The sequence below is a fragment of the Bombus vancouverensis genome, chromosome 1 (assembly GCF_051014615.1).
Source record: "Bombus vancouverensis nearcticus chromosome 1, iyBomVanc1_principal, whole genome shotgun sequence".
Lineage (NCBI taxonomy): Eukaryota > Metazoa > Arthropoda > Insecta > Hymenoptera > Apidae > Bombus > Bombus vancouverensis.
The window spans coordinates 15,913,026-15,930,556 of record NC_134911.1 but is presented as its reverse complement, the minus strand read 5'-3'; the positions used below and the strand labels follow the sequence as shown (position 1 = coordinate 15,930,556).

Sequence of the window (17,531 nt, the reverse complement as noted above, 5' to 3'; positions counted from 1 at the left end):
GGTTTATTTTATTTATTAATTTTTTATTAAACGACGCGGCATCCCAATACAACTATCCGAAATATAAATATCGTGGAGAATTTTTCAAAATGACTAACGATTGGAGCAGTCATTCGGAGAGTTTTCAATGTGGCAGCAATTGCGTTTATCGATGCCCCGACGTTCCACGAGAATGTCACAGTCTGTTGCGATCAATCTTTGACATCGATGTGACAACCCGTGCTATTTCAGAGTGTGTCCGCGCGATAATAGCGACTGCCAAGTGGCGACTATTAGTAGAATTTTAAGCCAGGTACGCCAGTCGACGCAAACGGTAGCAGTCAAATTAAAACGCGTCCCGCCAATGGGGGGGAATTTTGCAAAACAAACAAAAAAGAAATTAAAAAGTGAAGCAATGGCTGACTGTATGAACGTCGAGGTACCAGTGGTGGGTACACTGGGTACGAAGAAGGGCCGAAAATACTATCAACGATTCGTGTCGCTGTCAGTAACGACGCATTAACGCATTCATATCGCATTCCAACCCTTCGTTCGACTGCAGCTTGCTGCTCGATGTCCTCGCGCTCGTTCTTTCTTCTTTACTTTTGTACGCGTCTCGTTACTCGCGCGCTCGCTCGTGTTAAGTCGCGCACTGCCGTGTAGCTTGCGCGAACAGCGGAAATGTATTCGTGGCTATCAAAGAGTACACAGCCGGACAACGCGTTAAATATGTGTCAAGTTGTAAGCTCGCGAAAAATCTGTCCAACGCTTTGCTCGTGCTGGTGCTACCGGTGAGTATCGCTGGTAAAAAGTGTGAAACTCTAACTATAGGGTTTCGTTGACGTACGTGAACCGTCATTACGCTCGCGTAATGTAGCACGCGTTTCCGAAACGAGTGTGCACCTATCGCGCGAATCACTCTTCTTGGCTATATTACAATTTGTCGTGCATAGTAACGAACGTCGCAAGAAACGCTGGAAAAAGTTACAGGCAACGCGCCGGTGACAGCGTGTAATAACGCGCCTGCTAAACCGCTAATCTACTCTCGTAAAGTATTTCTCGCGTTCCACGACTTCTGTACAATATGAATGCATAGTAAACAGTGGATGACGCACGATAACGACAGGTACAATTAACGTTTTTTTTCAACCCACCTGCGAGCTTATTACGAAACCAGTCACGAAGAGTTGCCGTGAAAAATCTTACCTCGATGCAACGAGGAAGTGGAAGACGTTCTCGAAGACAAAGTATCATAGGCTGATGTTTATGCGCGCAGTGCACTCGCGTAAAATATATGTTTCGCGTAAATGCGGATAGGATGTGCGCATTTTTTCACTGCGTTCTATTTGAATTGAAAAATATAAATCTAAGTTTAATGTAAATTTACAGGTACGAACGAGCTGGTTAAAGACAGGAACATGTCAATGCAAATGGCACGCACTCGCGATGGTTGATCGAGACATGGAAGAGGGAACATCCGGCTCTTTGAGAGGACGTTCGTTCACGATCACAGGGCACCCTTTGCAAGTTCACGCAAGAGGTTCGCGTTGTCTCAGAGAGACCGCTACGCCGCCCACGTCGTCGCCGATTACCGGGAGGTATACGCGAAAGGTAAGGGCAGTTCGATCATGGATAACGATCGTTTATCGGCGCCAGCGAACTATCGTTCTCTGTCCCCGTGTCGACAGATCGATTCGAGGAAATGGAGAATTGCGGTAATTGCGATAAGTAACGCAATATACGTTAGTCGAAAAGAACGACTGGGCGGTAGAAGAAAGTGTTAATCGCCGGTCAGCAGATTTACAGCGCGCATCGATATCCTGTGTGTTCGGTTGACCGATCGGAATGACATAGAGAGGACGATTACCGTGACGCGAGGGCGTCGTCATTTACATTTCCTAAGATGTCATCGCGGAAACGTAGACGGAATCGTGAAGCTTGTTCGCTTAACCCACACAGAGGCTGGAAGCAGAAGTACAAAGTCACGTTCTCCGAGCGGCGTAGACGCGCGGGAAAAGGTACATCGAGGGGAGCAGCGGTTAAACGAAGGACGTAAAAACATCGGGTATGACGGAATATAAGTGAAATCGGAATAATTACAGGCGGCACGTACGCAAATCCTGCAATACGGTAGTCAGTAGGCGGTATGGCCTACCAACAGGCGCATACAGGTATACGCAAGCTCTTTGTCGGACGGAGGTGGAGTACGGGTTATATTGGCGCCACCTCCTGCACGGTTAAGCGAGCGACTAGGGCAGACTTACGCCTTACGCCTCTCTCTCTCCCTCTCTCTTTTCCCCTTTCTCCAGCTCTCTGACTATTCGTATCTCGTTCTCCCTCGTCGGTTCGCCCCTCGACACCTCTCGCTCGCTCCAATGCTCGCTTACTCCGGTCTGTTCCGTTCTGTTCTCTGCTCTTCTCTCCTCTCTCTCCCCTCTTTCGGCGGCTTGCTCGCTCGCTCGCGCGCTCTGCCCTCTCGTCCCTCTCCGCTGATGCTGCAACTCCGGCTCGGCTAACCCAACCTAACCCGCGGGCCAACTTCATTCCACGCCGACTGACCACCACCGACGGCCGTCGTCGTCCTCGACGCCGTCGTCGTCGTCATAGAACGCGGGTCACGCGACACGCCGTGTCGACGGTTACCGTGTGTTCGTGCGTTCTCCGTTCGGTTTTTTCGCGCGTCGTCCGTCTACGACTACCTCGAACTGCTATACGTATCCCGGTTCACGAGTGACAGAGTTCCGGCTGCGGAGACAGCCATCGTGAGAGGGAGAAAGAAGGAACACTTGGTAATAGAAAAGAAAAGAAAAGATAGAGTGACCAAGCGTGTCTAGATATAGTTTCCGGTTTTTCCACGAAACCAGCTGTTAAGGGAGAAAATCAGAAGAGGTAGAGAGAGGGAGAGAGAGAGGGAGAGAGAGAGAGAGAGAGAGAGAGAGAGAGAGAGAGAGAGGAAGATCTGGGAACCAGACAACCGACCAGGAGAAACAGATTGATCCGAGTCGCGACGTCCCGCCGCGCGGATTTTGTGTCTCGTTCGCCCCGAAGACATTTGAACAGGAAGGAGGAGGAAGAGGAGGGACGATCATGGACATATCGGAAGATTGCTGGGAGCACGTGGGACTGCTTCAAGAGGTTTCCGCCACGGAACCACCCCCGCCACCACCCGCTCCCGACTTCCTAATTCAGCAACAGGAGGTGAGCAGTTGATTTCTTTTTTCCTCGCTGCTACGATACTCTCGTGATCGGGATATTCGATCGATTCGGTGCGCGGTCGAACGAAAAAAGCGTGGGAGATCGGGATCGAACCGTTACAGTTTTTGCAAACACCGGTATCCTTTCGCTTCGAATCGAGAGAGAAATCACGTGTGCGTTAAGATCGATAGGAACCGGTACGGATGATTTATGTTACTGATTTATTACATTTTTTCCGTGCTAACGCGTTATTATCGTGTAATAGGCGAGCATTTACATTTTTGCGTAACTTTTTCCCCGATAGTATAGTGTTTAAACTAATTAGAAGACTCGTATATTAGGTGAAGCTGTATTTTAAATAATTTACACGGAGCACAGGTGGATTGCACTGTCACGCGTTATCATAATAACATAGTGGACTGGTTTAGTTCCACTGGAACGTTGAAACATTCACCATAGTGCGTTCCATGAAACGAACATGGAAAATTGTACGACGTTTTAAAAAATTGTCGTGAAAATTGATAACAACGACAGCGTGAATCAATTTAACCTCCGCGAATACTCTGCAGGGTATATCGGTGAGATCGATACTTCGTATGCTCGAATGGGATCGGTAAAAAGAGTTCGAACGATTCTATTCTCTCAAAAAATGGATACGCTCTATATAACAATATAGTTTAAACTCCGTTAACCAATTCCGATTATAGATGTGGAATCAAATCTGTGCTACCCCTTAATTGACGCGTTACAATTAAAAGCATGTTCTCGTGCACGCGATCATCGGGGGCTAGTTTTATCGCGGGCACGATGCCATCGACACGATGCACTTTTCTCCGGAACGATTCCGTCAACGACATCGGATCAGTTTTATCGAATTAACTATTCGATATATGTATCCGGTAAAGTGATTGTATCGTCCTTAAAATTCACGCGAATTCGAAAGTTGGCTCGAACGTATCTTTCGCCGCTAATTTTTCAAGTGATTTTCGATCTCGGATCTCGACTCTGCTAAAACACGGGGCGTGTTAACCGTTTCGTGCTTCGTTATTAATTCGTTGCCACTCTGAAAGCATCGTGTTTCGAAGCGGAACGTGACACGAGTGTAAAAACTTGGCTCAGTGAAGCACCAAAATCGAAAAAAGGGAGCCAGCTGTTCCGTGCCTTTTCTGTTCTCTGTTTATTTAACTGGAGCAACCTGCAATAATCCTGCGAAGGAGTTTATGGATGGGTCGATGAGAGCAGAACGAAAAATTTAGATATCGTTATGGTCGCTGACGAGGAGCGTAGTGGCTAGGGTGGCTCGGGTAAGTCGAAGCTAGAGGAAAAGCACGAGAAAGGGCGAAAAAGAGAGAACGGAAGGCGAGGGAGCTCATTCCGTTTCAATTTCGGGGGTCTCGTGTAACGAGCTCTCGCGGTGGAACAGCATGGGTCTATAGGGCGTTGGTTACGGTGCCCTGTAATCATCCCGGAAATTATAGGCATTTAGCCGGGCATGAATGAGCGGATAGGAAAGTTTAAGAAGATATCGGTGGCATCGGTGTGTCAGAGGCGCGTGCAGCATCGACGGCCCGATGCCCTCGGTCCCCCTTCGAGAACTTCTCTCGTCAACCCTACCTCGAGTCTGCTATGCCGCCAATTTCTAAAGGCACCTGCAGCTGCGATGTAAGACCCGATCAAGGCCCAGATTCACCTTCGATGTATTCCGTTCTTGGCATCTTTTCTCTCCCCTGGCCCCGATCGACCCCCGAGTACGTGTGCGTGTGTACACGGACAAAATTCTGGGACAAGAACTATCGGGCTCGGTTAATTCTTCTTCCCTCTCGACGGACGACGATAATAACTGCGGCAACATAAGTTGCAATCAGCTGTCCATTTGTATGGGTGTGTACATTAAGCGGCACGCACACTCGCGTGTGCATTATTATGATAAACGATTATATACGCGTATGTATATAGATATACGATGATTGCGTACACTCGGCCGTGTAGAATCCGTGTGCCGCTGCCGTTATTATTATTAAATTGCTTCCTTAGTGCACGCGAAGAATTATAAACAACCGATCGAGCGTGGTCCGCGACGATACCGGCCGTACCGGAACGCAGTTAAGCTTCCTCGCAGCGATTTTAATACGCTTCGCAAGATTAAAACATTAAAAGCTTCTTCCCAGCACCGGAGACGCGATTTACCCCCGTCTAAAAATTACCGATCGGCGACGTCAACACGTTGCACAATCGCGTTATTACGATGAAAATTGCGAACGGGACGCCGCACAGTCCAGTTCCTTTAAAGTAAAGGTCTCATCGCCGATCGACGGGATCGTTATCTGGACAAATAAGAGAGATCGATTAAAAACGTCAGCTCGTATTTCTTTAATTTTTAACCGGGAAAGAAATACGTAACACGGTGGCGTTCCAGCTGCGCGATAAAATATGTCGACGCGTTGAAACGCTGCGAGTACGACGCAACGCGACGCGACGTGTTCCCGTATCAAAAAATCCGCACCTGCGAGTCGAAATAGTTCGGCTCGTAAGGCCGCCACACGTCTCTCTCGATTAACTCGCGCGCACCGCTCACGTATGAGTTTCCCACGGCGGGCCAGGATGGGCCCGTGTGGGAATATCGAGGCTTATTACTCGCGCATAGGTAACACACGTTCGATCCTTGATCGACCACCGATTTTCGTATTCCTTCCTCGTGTGCGTTTTCTCCTCGCCTCTCTCCTTTTTCGTCTTGTCCCGCTTTTTTCTTCCTCCCTCGTGCCTCCTGGATCGCTCGTTTTTTCTCCCTCCATAAATTTCTTCATTACCTCTACCAATTTTTCCGTTCCTCCTGTTTCTTCGGAGATCTTTTCTCTGTCTTTTTTAAACGTGACGTCATCGTACATTCCTATCCGTGTTTCGTCGTTTCTCGTATTCTCTTCGCGCTTTCGTAGCGATTCGGCGCGGCACGGTAATGCAACACGGTATACCCAGGGTAACGCGAGGGGTAAGTCGAAGAGGGTGCGCGCGTTCTCGTTGCACGCGACATTCTTTCAAGCTCTTAAGTTCCGTTCACACCGAAAACCACGGATTCTGGTAGAAAAATACAACGTGGCTCGCTGCTCGAGGCACGTACGCGCTTCGTGAGAGAACTCGGCCGATTCGTACGATAACGACGGTGTACGAGCTGCTTCCGAATTGCTGCTTTCGCTTGGACACCGGCCGGGCATCGTCGTGAAACTGAAATGAGAAGTGGAACGAGGCTGTCGAGCATGGGACTCGCGCGTCACGTCCACGGAATTCCACGCGATTTCCAAGACAGATCGCACTTCTGATCCACAATGCAAACTGCTTCACATAGCAAAGACCAATCGGCTACGCGTCGACGAGGCTAAGTATTCTGTCGGCGGGGAATCGGAATGCGACGCGCGCCAATCCGTCCACCGAACATTGTCGAGGAAATGAGAAACGTTAATCGAGCGTTTCGAAGCGTTTATCGGTGACGTACGATAAATTTCAATGATCGTTTCGAATCGTGTTCGACGGTCATCCTACCGTCGAAACGGCCGGCACCATCGCGCGCATTTCGTTCTTATCAATGGCGGCCTCTCCCTGCTGACAATTATTTTTCCCTTAATGCCGCCTCTAAATATCTCCGAGGTCGCTTTATGTCCTCGCGTTAGAACTTGGCGCGCAACCACTCCACGATACGATTCCAGATTCGAGCGTAAACCGACGAACAAGATTCCCCGAGTGAAATTTATTAGCTAGCTGTAAATTATGGCGCGGTACACCTGTGCTTTACCACGTTCGGACTTGTCTCGGGGCTGATCACTCCGAAGAGTCTCTTTATAGCCCCCGACTTATACTTCCGGCCGACTCGGAACCCCTTGCCCGTTTTGATATCAGTGCTCCCATCCTCTCACTACTTTCGAATAGCAGCCAAGAAAGCGGGTTCGTTATCAGAATAATCTTGACGTTTCAACGTAGTCCATAGGATACGTAACACCTTTACCACTTTAATCCTCGCCAGCTGCAACGATGCCTTTTAATTCCTTCGGGTCCAGATCCGATCGCGTCCGTATTAATTAGGCTTGATTAACAGCCGACGATGAAGGACCTCCGCAGAGACGACTGCTTTTCTCGACATTCCGATCTTTATTCACCGCTAACGTCGCTGTAAATTATTTCGTGATATTTTCAATCCGATTAATTACCATCCGTGGATTATATTCGAGCTACCAGTCTCCAAGGATCGTACGTATTCTATGAAGGTATCATCAGCTACGACACTACGACCAAACACGGGGAATCTCCAAAGGTAGAACCTGCCCGTCATTTGCCAATTTCGAAGGTCGTTGCAAGCGGACAGATAATGCCTGTCTCGTTTAATACCAGCTGTCTCGCTAACTGACCTATTTCGGGGATTCCTTAGAGCGTAATGTCTCAGCCTGCGCTATTGTCTGTTGGAACTGCTGAATGGACGACAGCGTAATGGTGCGCTTTACGATTTAGAGATTTAATATTCGCGCGGTAAGTGGTTGCTGCGGCTTGCGGTCTGCTTTACAACGCGTCCGAACCAGATTTAGCCGTTTACAGCCGAATTTACTGTCGCGGTTAAAACCGAGGCGCGTGAATCAGGGGTCGGAAAGAATCGTTTCGCAGCGATGTTCGGTATTTTCGCAAAAACGGACATAAATCCCTTTATATCGCTTTCGTGGATAGAAAAATCTACGGCGCGAGGCCGCGACCCCGTCCCTCTACCGAAGAAAGTGGCCCGCACGAATGCGCATAATTACAACGACGCCGATGAAATATGAGCGCAGTTAATCAACCGCTTTTATTCGAGCGCGTTTCTCTTCGACGGAAAAAAGGAAAAAGGGGAAAACATTACACGGTACACACCTTCGGCATCAATCTTCTCCAAATCGGGCTGGAATTATCGGGCATCGCGAGAGATGCACGAAACGATACGATACATCGCCTCTCTCTCCCTCTACCGGCACTAAATTTCGTACAGGCGCGATACCATCTTCCCACAATCTAAACGTCCCACGCAGAGAGCTCCCATGGCGCTCCGAAGAGGGGAAAGATGTCGCTAGACGGGACGCTCCATCGAGCGTTCCGCTCGATGATATCTCCTTTTCCCGAACCGAACGCTCGTTGCGAGGTTCACACGGCCTGCACCCTGTAATACCCCGATATTCCGCGTGCTTCTCAACGCACGCAGGATACGCACTTGTCGTTCAGCCACTTGTCGCCCTTCCTGCTTCCCGCCCCTCGGCTCACCCTCTTCGTTCGACTACGATCCGCGTTCCTGCCATCGAGCCGCTGAATGAAGGCTTTCTTCGAGTGAAAACACGCGACACGTGCATCCCGTATCGAGTGGACACGTGCAACGCGTTCACCGGTTCCACGGTCGCCCGAACCCCGTGGTTACGCTTCTACGCCGACGTTCTCGCTAGTAGCCTTCGAGCGCATCCAGCTCGTCGCTGCAATAACACCGACCCTGTCGGAACTACGATCCTCGGTTCCGTGCCATTAAGAGCGAGTCTCACCGCGGGAAATAGTCGATCGAAGCTTCGGTACGTACAGTTAAAGAAGTACATCGACCACTTGTTGCTAAAAAAGATTGCATCCGGGAAACGCTGAACGCTTCGCGAGCCATCGCGAATGGGATCTTCAAGATGGAAAACGCCGTGTCTTTGTACTCATAGAGACCAATGTATGACGCTCGATCGGAGGATCGGGGGACGATCGTGGTACTTCGTTTAAGCGTCATAGACAAAAAGCAGCAGGCGCAAGAATACCGTCTACGAGCCGTGACACGCAACAGCGACGAGCGTCGTTCAATCTCTCCGGCGAGCAGTAAAAATCTTTTCTGTGTCGTTGCGGCCGGTCGTGTATCACGCACAGCGAGTCCCGAGGCAGCCTCTCCATTTTCCGACAAGCGCGCTTTCTCCCCCTCGTGTCTCCGCTTCCTTTTTTCTTTCTCTCTACTCTCCGCTCTTTCCCTTTGACTTCTGGCGTTCCCAGAGAGAAGAGCACCACCGCCGCCGCTCTCACCCCTTCCTCTTTTCCTGCCTCGTCGTGTCCCGTTCCTTGAAAAGTTTTCGACCCTCGCCGTAAACGGCGAGCCGCCTCTCGGCGAAAAGGGGCTTCCGCTCTAATTGAACGACCCTCGGTAGCCCGCTGCCGCACGCTCCGTCACGAGGGTGAGTTTATCTTGACGCGCGTCAACGCGGGCCTAGATCCAAAGTGGGAGTATAGCGTACGGGATACGAGAGAGCAGCAACTCCGCCTTTATTCCAGCCTAGCGGTGTACACGGTCTCGCCGCCACCGCTTCGCTTCGTCGCCGCTTTATTAAGCGACAGACGCAACGTACGGCCCTTTGCTATTTTCACGCAACAGTTTGCGGTCCAGCCCCCTTCGGCTTCGCCTTCGACGGAACGAATGTATGTCGGTGCCAGCCAATTTTCCTGCACCCTGAATCTTCCGCAAAACGTCACTCGAGGGTGTAGTATCGCTCTCGCGCGAGATTACAGCGTCCTGTTAACGACCGCGTGTAAAAGTCCTTTAACCATCGGGGAAATCGCGACGTCACTTTCCATCGATGTCTCTGGACAACTCTCCGGTTAAATTAGACAACGCTGTAGAGTGTTTTCGTAAATATGGAAAGTACTGGAACTAGGTGGCCGTTTCGTGCGTACTCGTTTCTATACGACTCGAACTTAAAGCCGTATTCCAAATCTCTAAAGCTCTTTATGATTTCTAAAGGCTTCCGGATCGAAGCGCCCTAACTTTATCGACTTCGAGGAACAGAGAACCCGACCGGAGAAAAAGCAAGGGCGTAGAGGGAGCAGGACAGAACGATCGACATGACAGAGGAGGTGTACCAATGAGCCGGATGGAAAACGACCCTCGTTCGTGGGGGTTAGTCGCTCCTCGGTTTCCTTCCTTCCTCCCAGCCAGCCACTTTCCCGCTTATTCAGCAATGATTCAATTCGGATGTGCTTTTTACGCCCGACAGCGACGGCGATAGCGTCGGTGGGTGGTTACCGAGCCGCGGTTGCAGTCTAGCTAACCGAAAAGGGGAACGAGCAAAAGCGGAGGAGAGACGGCACGGGGTTGAAACGAAGAAGGGACGCGAAGTTATCCCGCGCTGAAAACAGATTGCCCGGAATTCAGCCACCGTCGCCTCCGCCACCCTCCTTTCAACCTCTTTTCGCCTCGTCTCGCCTCCCCGCCTCCTGCCTGTTCGTGAGAGAAAAACCGAGAGGATAGAGTCGACTAACCAACAAGTCGTTCCTTTAATTCGGCTTACTCGTTTCTTTTTCCCTCGGTGCCCGCACCCTCGACGGAACCACCACCTGTCCGGATCCTTTTCACCCGATAAAGGAGCTTCTTACGCGTTTACATGCCGACCCTTATCGAGCCGCATCTACTTAACGTAATTTTTATGCATATCGTCGGGCCCCTCGGTTCATTGATGGAACGTGAACTGGAACGAGCGGAGCTCGGTACTTCTTTGTTAAACGTTATCTCTCTTCGTATGATGAACGGTTTTGGGAATTTCAGGCGAAGGTAATTGCGAAACCAGTAACGAGTCGTCATTACCATTCTCGTTTTCTGTGAACGGTGTTGGTAATTACAGCGTCTTTCATTCCGTCGAGTTCTCGACCGTGCGCGTCCGTCTTGCACGGCCTTATACTACTATCGACGTATCGACGGCCTGTGATTACCAGCTCCACGACTTCTGCGTCGAACGAGGCATCGTCCGGAAAGTGAATTGTACTCGAATCGTATACCACTGTTTCGTACATCTTGAGTATCCTCGTACCTAAAAGAACTTTGTGGAGAACACGCGTGTACCAATGGACGACGTGCAAAATGGACCGACCTTGCAAACGAGGCATTATTTCGAGAGGAAAAAGCAAGACCGCCGCGAGCCGCTGTCAATTCCATTAAAAAGTCGAACGAAGCTCGTGTTAAGACGCCTTCTTGGCATGGGATGAAGGTGTATCGCGGTGTCGTGAGACGAGCGGGCCTTGTTCTCTGCCGGCGGTCGAGCCTGTCCAATGAAAAAGCACCCTTTCTTAAGAAACCGTAATGACGGGATCGAACACCGGGCCCTCTTAATGCCCTCGCCTCGACGAAGTGTATCGGCAGCTTTGCGACGCGGTGTAAATCAAACACATATTCGCCCGGAGGCGGGCCGGCCTTTTACACGCGCAAGTATCAGCCGCGATGCTCGCAAGGACGCGCAGAATCTCTTGCTCGCCCTCTCGAAATTGCCGTACCTCGATTGACGAGCGGACAGCTCGTCAATTGCTCCATTCCTTCCGGGTTTCTTCGGATTTACGGTTTGTCGAGGTTCCTCGCATCTCCCGTATATGCATCTTGATTCGATGTCTCGGAGCAATATAGTTGCATAATGAACTGCGAAATACGTGTTTTGACCCCAAGAACACGTCCATCCGTCAATCAAAGGAGTATCCTTTCAGGAGGATCGCACCTGCGCGAGGAATCACGCGACCACCTCGATAATAAGAAGTTTTAAAAAACGTTTTCTTCGGTGAGGATAGTAGCTTAGAATCGAGGAACAATCTTTCTTGAACGGAATGGATAATGGCGATAAGTAGAGACGCTTGGTCGGACGATATGCGCAGATTTTTGCCACGCTACCGGTTCGATAAGCAGCGTAGCACGGTATGTAGCACGACGAAGGAAAGTCGCCAGCAGCGGTAACTAGCAGAGAGCGTTAGAACGGCCGATTACAAAGGGTGCTTGAAAATCAAAGGGTGTTCGCGTAGCTGTGTGCTCGATTGACGTGACGTAATAGGATGGTTCGGTCTAACAACGAAAGCATCGGTCCCACTCGGTCAGTCGCATATTAATAGCTGGGACCATGTAGCCAGAAGCGGGCAGCTGCCGGCTCGTTTGCAGCACGCGATACTCGCGCTCTCACCTGTAACGTATATCTCGACTTGTCTCTTTCTCTCTCTCTCTCTCTCTCTCTCACTTAAACCTTCTCGCTGTTTCCCCGTACTGCTTTGGTCGCTTCGCTTCTGCCACGGCATCGCTGCCTCCTCTCTCTCTCTCTCTCTCTCTCTCCTCTGTCTCTCTCTTCCTCTTGATTCTCGTGCTCGTATCTATCTCCGCGAGGAGCACTTGAAATTATTATTCCCGTTCGCCTGCTAAAGGCCCCCGTATCTCGCTCGCTTAATGTGTACAGGGTGTTCCGATATTCGAGTACGTGGCCTCCCCTCTCACCCCCTTACTCGCTCTTTCCCTGGTTTCTCCGTTCGCTTTGCGGTACAGGCGATTTCTCGTCGGCAATATATAGACGGGACGCGGCACAGCGCGCTCGATGATTTCGCCGTGAAATAAGCGCGTGTCAATGAAATACGCCGGCGGTTATTGCTTGCTTTTATCGCAGGTTAATTATATCCCCCGCGTTATCTCTCAGGGCGTGAATTCATAAGGTTCGCATAAGGGAGCTTATCTGGACGCGAGCATCTGGACGCCACGAGCGTCCACCGTGGATTCTCCTATAAATAGAGGTGATTTCCACTGGATAGCGCGTTCCTCTTTTTCCACTTTTATCCTCTCTCTGGCGACGTAGCTTTTCTTTTTAGTCAACGATCCAAGTAGAAAAAGGATCCATCGGACAAAGCTGCCGGCTAGCGTCCTCGAGCGCGCATAAGCGCGTCGTAGCGATTTCGATCACGCACTACGTCGAGCCCGCTTCTAGTGATCGATGATCGTCGCGAACCAACTCTGGGAACGTTTCAAGCTATCCCATTGACAAAGAATATCGACGGCCGCGTTGCGAAATCGAGCGGCGCTCCTCGACAATCGAGGCACGATCGCGCTTAAACGATTGATAAAAGCTGCTGGCCCGATCCATCATGATTCTCGGCTCGTCGCGAAGTTCGATCGCGCGACCATACCAAAAAAGACAGGAAAGGAAAGGGTACCCAGACCGGCGTCTCTTCTCTCTCACCGCTGGATAATTTGTATTGCTTTTCTCCATCGAGTGGTCGTCGTCTTCGTCTTTGTCGTCGCCATCGTTGTCGCCGTGGTTGCCATCGCTCCTAAATCGACCGCCAGCCAGCAGTAATTATTGCTCTCGCGCTGATAAATTAATATTGCTTAATGTCTGCTGTCGGCGATGCTTCGCCTCGCTACGTTAACCGATAAGGGTTCGATAATATATTCCGTTGACACGAGCTGAAAGTGGTTCGATCATGCATCGAGCAGGAAAGATGGTTTTATACTTCGTATAATGTAAGAACGAATAATGACAACTATGGGAGGACAAATGAGATCCGGGTCTTGAGTTAATCGCGTAGATATATGCGCGCGATCAATGTTTAAAAGAAAACAGGGCAAATTTGGATTGAATTTGTACCACTGCAAAATTATTACAGCAGATTAATGCCCCAAAGGTGAATTTATTAAAGTCAGAACGAAAAGTAATTTCTTCTTATCTTTCTGAAAGAAAGTAATCTACGCTCGTGCGACTATTAAATATCGAAGTTAATTATTTACGAAAGAATTTCATATAGGTACTCGATAATATTCCACAATATTTAACGTATCTTTGAGATCTTCGATTAAAGAAAGACTAGACGTATTACGCATATGTGCCAGTATGCTTCGCGAGATTAATAACGCTCGTAAAGTAAACGGTAAAATCGCAAGGTTCTCGATCCGAAGGGCCCGCACGGTCGATCGAACAAGAGGAACGAAACCGGTGCACTTCTTTTCGATTCTTCACGGTGACCCGGTATCAACGCGCGTACGCGTGTACCCGGTACCGAACATAATGCCTGCCCCGGCTACGTCGCCGCGATAAATTATCGTAAACGCATGTTAACCGCCCGCCTTGGATATTTGTTAACAGGTTAGAGTAGGCGGCGCGTGTGTACTCTCGTTCCGTCGTTACACGTACGTTTATACGCGCATAAAACGTGCTCGGTTATGGCCGGCACCACCGTGCTCCTCTTTCAATCGCTTCTTTCGTCCTCGAGCATCGACCATGCCCACCGTTCATCCCTTGTTTCCTCGTTGAATATTTCAATTCATTCGTTACGTAACAATAGCGTATCGCCACTATGGTGGATATAGTTGTATATTAAAGTAAAAATGGTTCGATCGGTCCGGATTTTTTGTTCTCGAAAAATCTTCCTGACACGAGTACAACTGCCATGAATATGCAGCAGATATGTATTTCAGCCAGCTCTCTGTCAAACTAGTTTCGAGGGCTGGTTTGAAACGAGATTTCATTCGGTGGTTTTTAGCGTTCTCGTTGCCAGACACGAGCTTTTTCGTCTATTATTGTGCTTTAACTTTCTGCGGCCAGAGTTATTAGACGATGTATCCCGAATGTAACGGCGAAACGTCGAGTTTCGGACGTGATTTTGACGCACGCATTGATATTCGTATCACGCGTGTCAAAATACGAACGCCACGTGTTTCCTTCTACCGCATGTTAATGCTCGAGCATAACCGATACTACTTATCCTCGAACAATTAAACTGTTACCGTCGATTCGTTGTTGCCAAAACATAAATCACTGCACAAAGTCGCAAAGTACTCTTCGATAAAAATGATTTTTACCTTTTCATCCCGACGTACGCCATTAATCACGATCCGAACAGCAGAAAAAGAATCGCGAAACGATTTCCGGTTGTTGCACGCGAGTCTTAACCCCGGCGACCTCGAGAAGGAAGAGGAAAGTGGGGAAGAGTTTCGAAAAATCGGTACGCATGATATATCGGTGGAAGAAATGTCATCTATCCGTATTATATATGATATCGGTCCGCGAACGATCGGCGGATATGTACGCGGAAACGGAGGCCTGGCTGGTAGCAGGAGACCGTAACTCCCTGCTTAACCTAAGTTATCGCCGCGCAGCTGATTATTAATGTTGCCACGATTAATAACCGCGGAGGTTACGCGGATCGGGGACCGGTGAAATATTGCTCCGTGCACCTGAATAAGTAAGTGAAACGCGGCGCGAGAAAAATTCCTCGCATTCGATCGCCGCGGTATTAACGTGATTCACTGAATTTTCCATAATGACGTCACTTCCGGTCTTCCGTCGGTCGACGAGGACATTCTCGTGTACCGGTTTAACGATTCCGATTGTTACAACGGTGACATCTCCGCGATTTCCTCCCATCGGACAAGATCGTTTCAACGCAGTTGAACGTAATGGTCGTTCCTTGTAAAGAAGTTAATTAGTTCCTGTGACCCGAACGTTACGTTAGCCTCGACTTCGATGCTGTTCCCCTCCGACGATTTTCACTTACGGACCGCATACCGGCTATTCGCAGACGTACAAATAACAAGACGAATAAGTAGGTACGTTTCAATTATGCAGCTTCTGTTATGGTAACGGAAGTATTCGTTTCGTTGGAACGAAATTTTCCATTTGTTTCCTCGAATTCTTTAAGATCGTTTCCATGTAATATTTACATTGAACAAGATGACTTTAATTTCAGTTTAAACGAATACACGTCCGTCTTCGAGGCTTTAGCGCGGTTTCACCGTACAGTCGAGCCGGTAATCGCTCCTCGTTCTTTGGAATTCATCGGATTTTTCTGACTCGTAATTGTAAGGCAGTAGAGTAAGTAAGTAGGATTAACACGGCCGTCGATACACAGTAATAATCAGGAAGATAACAGTGGACCAGGAATCGCGAAGCGTACCGCCGCGCCGTCGCTTCGCATTTCGAGTTCGCGTCGACACGCACAGGTACGCGTGTCGTTTCGTGTAACGAAACGCACACGATGCACATTGCCGGTATTGGCTAGCGGTCGCTCGAGTAGGCGCTACTCGTCCGGTAATTTCAGCTGGATCTGCATATTTTAGCACGAAAACTTCCGTCGATCATTATCCTCGCGGCGACGCGGCCAGGCCGCGTTTCTGTACGCTCGCTTCTACATTGTGGCACATGCTCGTTGCGAACCACGCGAACCCTTCGTGCGATCCATGGAAAATCGTTATACCCTAACCTAGCAGAAAATAAGGGAAGCATTCGTGGCCTAAAGATAGAAAATCAACGTAAAACCGCAATTATAAAAGTCGGTATTCGTTCGTTGCATATTTTCATATCGTATCGTCTATTCGCATACACACTGTATACTATAATTGTCGTCGCTGTGTATCGGTGTATTAAAACGCAGAATATGGTCCGACGATACACGAACAGGCGTCCACGGTAAAAATAATCGTGTCGTCCATCTCGAAAGGTGAAATCGAGAGACCGTATCACGATGGACGAAAGCAACGCGCATCGACGTAATTCGATAAGAGTTCTCTGGTGGAAAGACCGATGGGAATCGTGGCGCAAACAGACCAGAGAACGAAAATGTCGGTGGATCGCATGACGCGGTACGATTGTCGGTGGGATTCGTTCATTTCGAAATTACCTGTTGATGGCCGCCAGATATTTTCTCACAGGGCGGGATATCGGGTCGTTTTATCTGCACGCATTACCCCGCACCCCTGTCCACGTACCTCGGTCTGTTTACAACGAGCAAGACGCGGGTCACCGTTATAAGAAGCTCGCTACGGCCACGAACACCGGTCTTAATTGTAATAACTATAATTAGCACCACTTATCCAGCCGATAAAGAACTTCGGTATGAAGGAAAGGGAAAATTCTAGGCTCTGTTCGCCTATCAACGTGAATCACGAGCTTGGATGTTGGATGGCTGGCTGCATGAAAAATATACTCGCGCGGTATTAAAGTACCGCGAGGAAAAATCCGTGGCTCGACTTAACGATTTCATGTTTGTACCGCAAAGTTTAGCGCCACTCCTCGTGTTGCATTAGCGGCGATAGAATTCCGGTAACCCTCGCTCGTGTATACTTACTTGTAGCGTTCCGCGGAGTAGAAAAAGCTTGTCGGTTTTTATAATAGTCGGACTACCTACAAACGTTGAAGGATAATTAAGATGTTGGAATTCTTCCTTGTTTTCACTCGCTGCGAGACAGAAACGATTTATCCGGGAATAAAAAAATGCCTTATTGATATAATAAGTAATTACGAATCTGCTAACGAATGATTAATTAACTACACGGATGTTCGTGTAGAGCGACACCTTCAAAAAGAACAAATTATCTTTCGACGGTTTGAAAAACACGTTCAGCGATTCTAATCAGCGGAACGGCTAATAAAGTCCAATTATAAAAGCCCGGTGCGATCTTCGAGTTTCTCCGTTGAGATACGACCCTGGGGCGAAGTGGCTGTGAAACAAGAGGCCGAGATAAGGAGGCTTGCCAGGCAAAAAGACGAGAGCCGCGAATGAATTTCAACGAGGGCCGCGATTTGACTCTCCGGTCTCGCGTAGGTTGCCGACTC

General features: G+C 49.2%; 2 protein-coding genes across 2 annotated transcripts in view; both read left to right on the top strand.

Moving 5' to 3' along the window:
* Positions 1-394: 394 nt before the first annotated feature.
* LOC117153502 (uncharacterized) lies at positions 395-2,464 on the top strand. The gene is made up of 4 exons (XM_076621464.1): positions 395-440; positions 1,369-1,382; positions 1,472-1,590; positions 2,076-2,464. The coding sequence occupies exons 1-4, from the start codon at positions 395-397 to the stop codon at positions 2,218-2,220; spliced, it is 324 nt and encodes a 107-aa protein (XP_076477579.1). The 3' UTR covers positions 2,221-2,464.
* Positions 2,465-2,929: 465 nt separating this feature from the next.
* LOC117153512 (homeobox protein araucan) overlaps positions 2,930-17,531 on the top strand; it is a 74,622-nt gene continuing 60,020 nt past the window's right edge. The window contains exon 1 of the mRNA XM_033327619.2: positions 2,930-3,177. Within this exon, the coding sequence (XP_033183510.1) occupies positions 3,067-3,177 (111 nt within the window). The 5' untranslated portion in view covers positions 2,930-3,066. The remainder of the gene's footprint in view (positions 3,178-17,531) is intronic.

Excerpts from the sequence above, each read along its gene's own strand:
- LOC117153502 (XM_076621464.1), top strand. The coding sequence starts at position 395 with ATGGCTGACTGTATGAACGTCGAGGTACCAGTGGTGGGTACACTGG. Across the intron at positions 1,591-2,075 it reads CCGGGAGGTATACGCGAAAG|TTACAGGCGGCACGTACGCA; the intron begins GTAAGGGCAGTT and ends AAATCGGAATAA.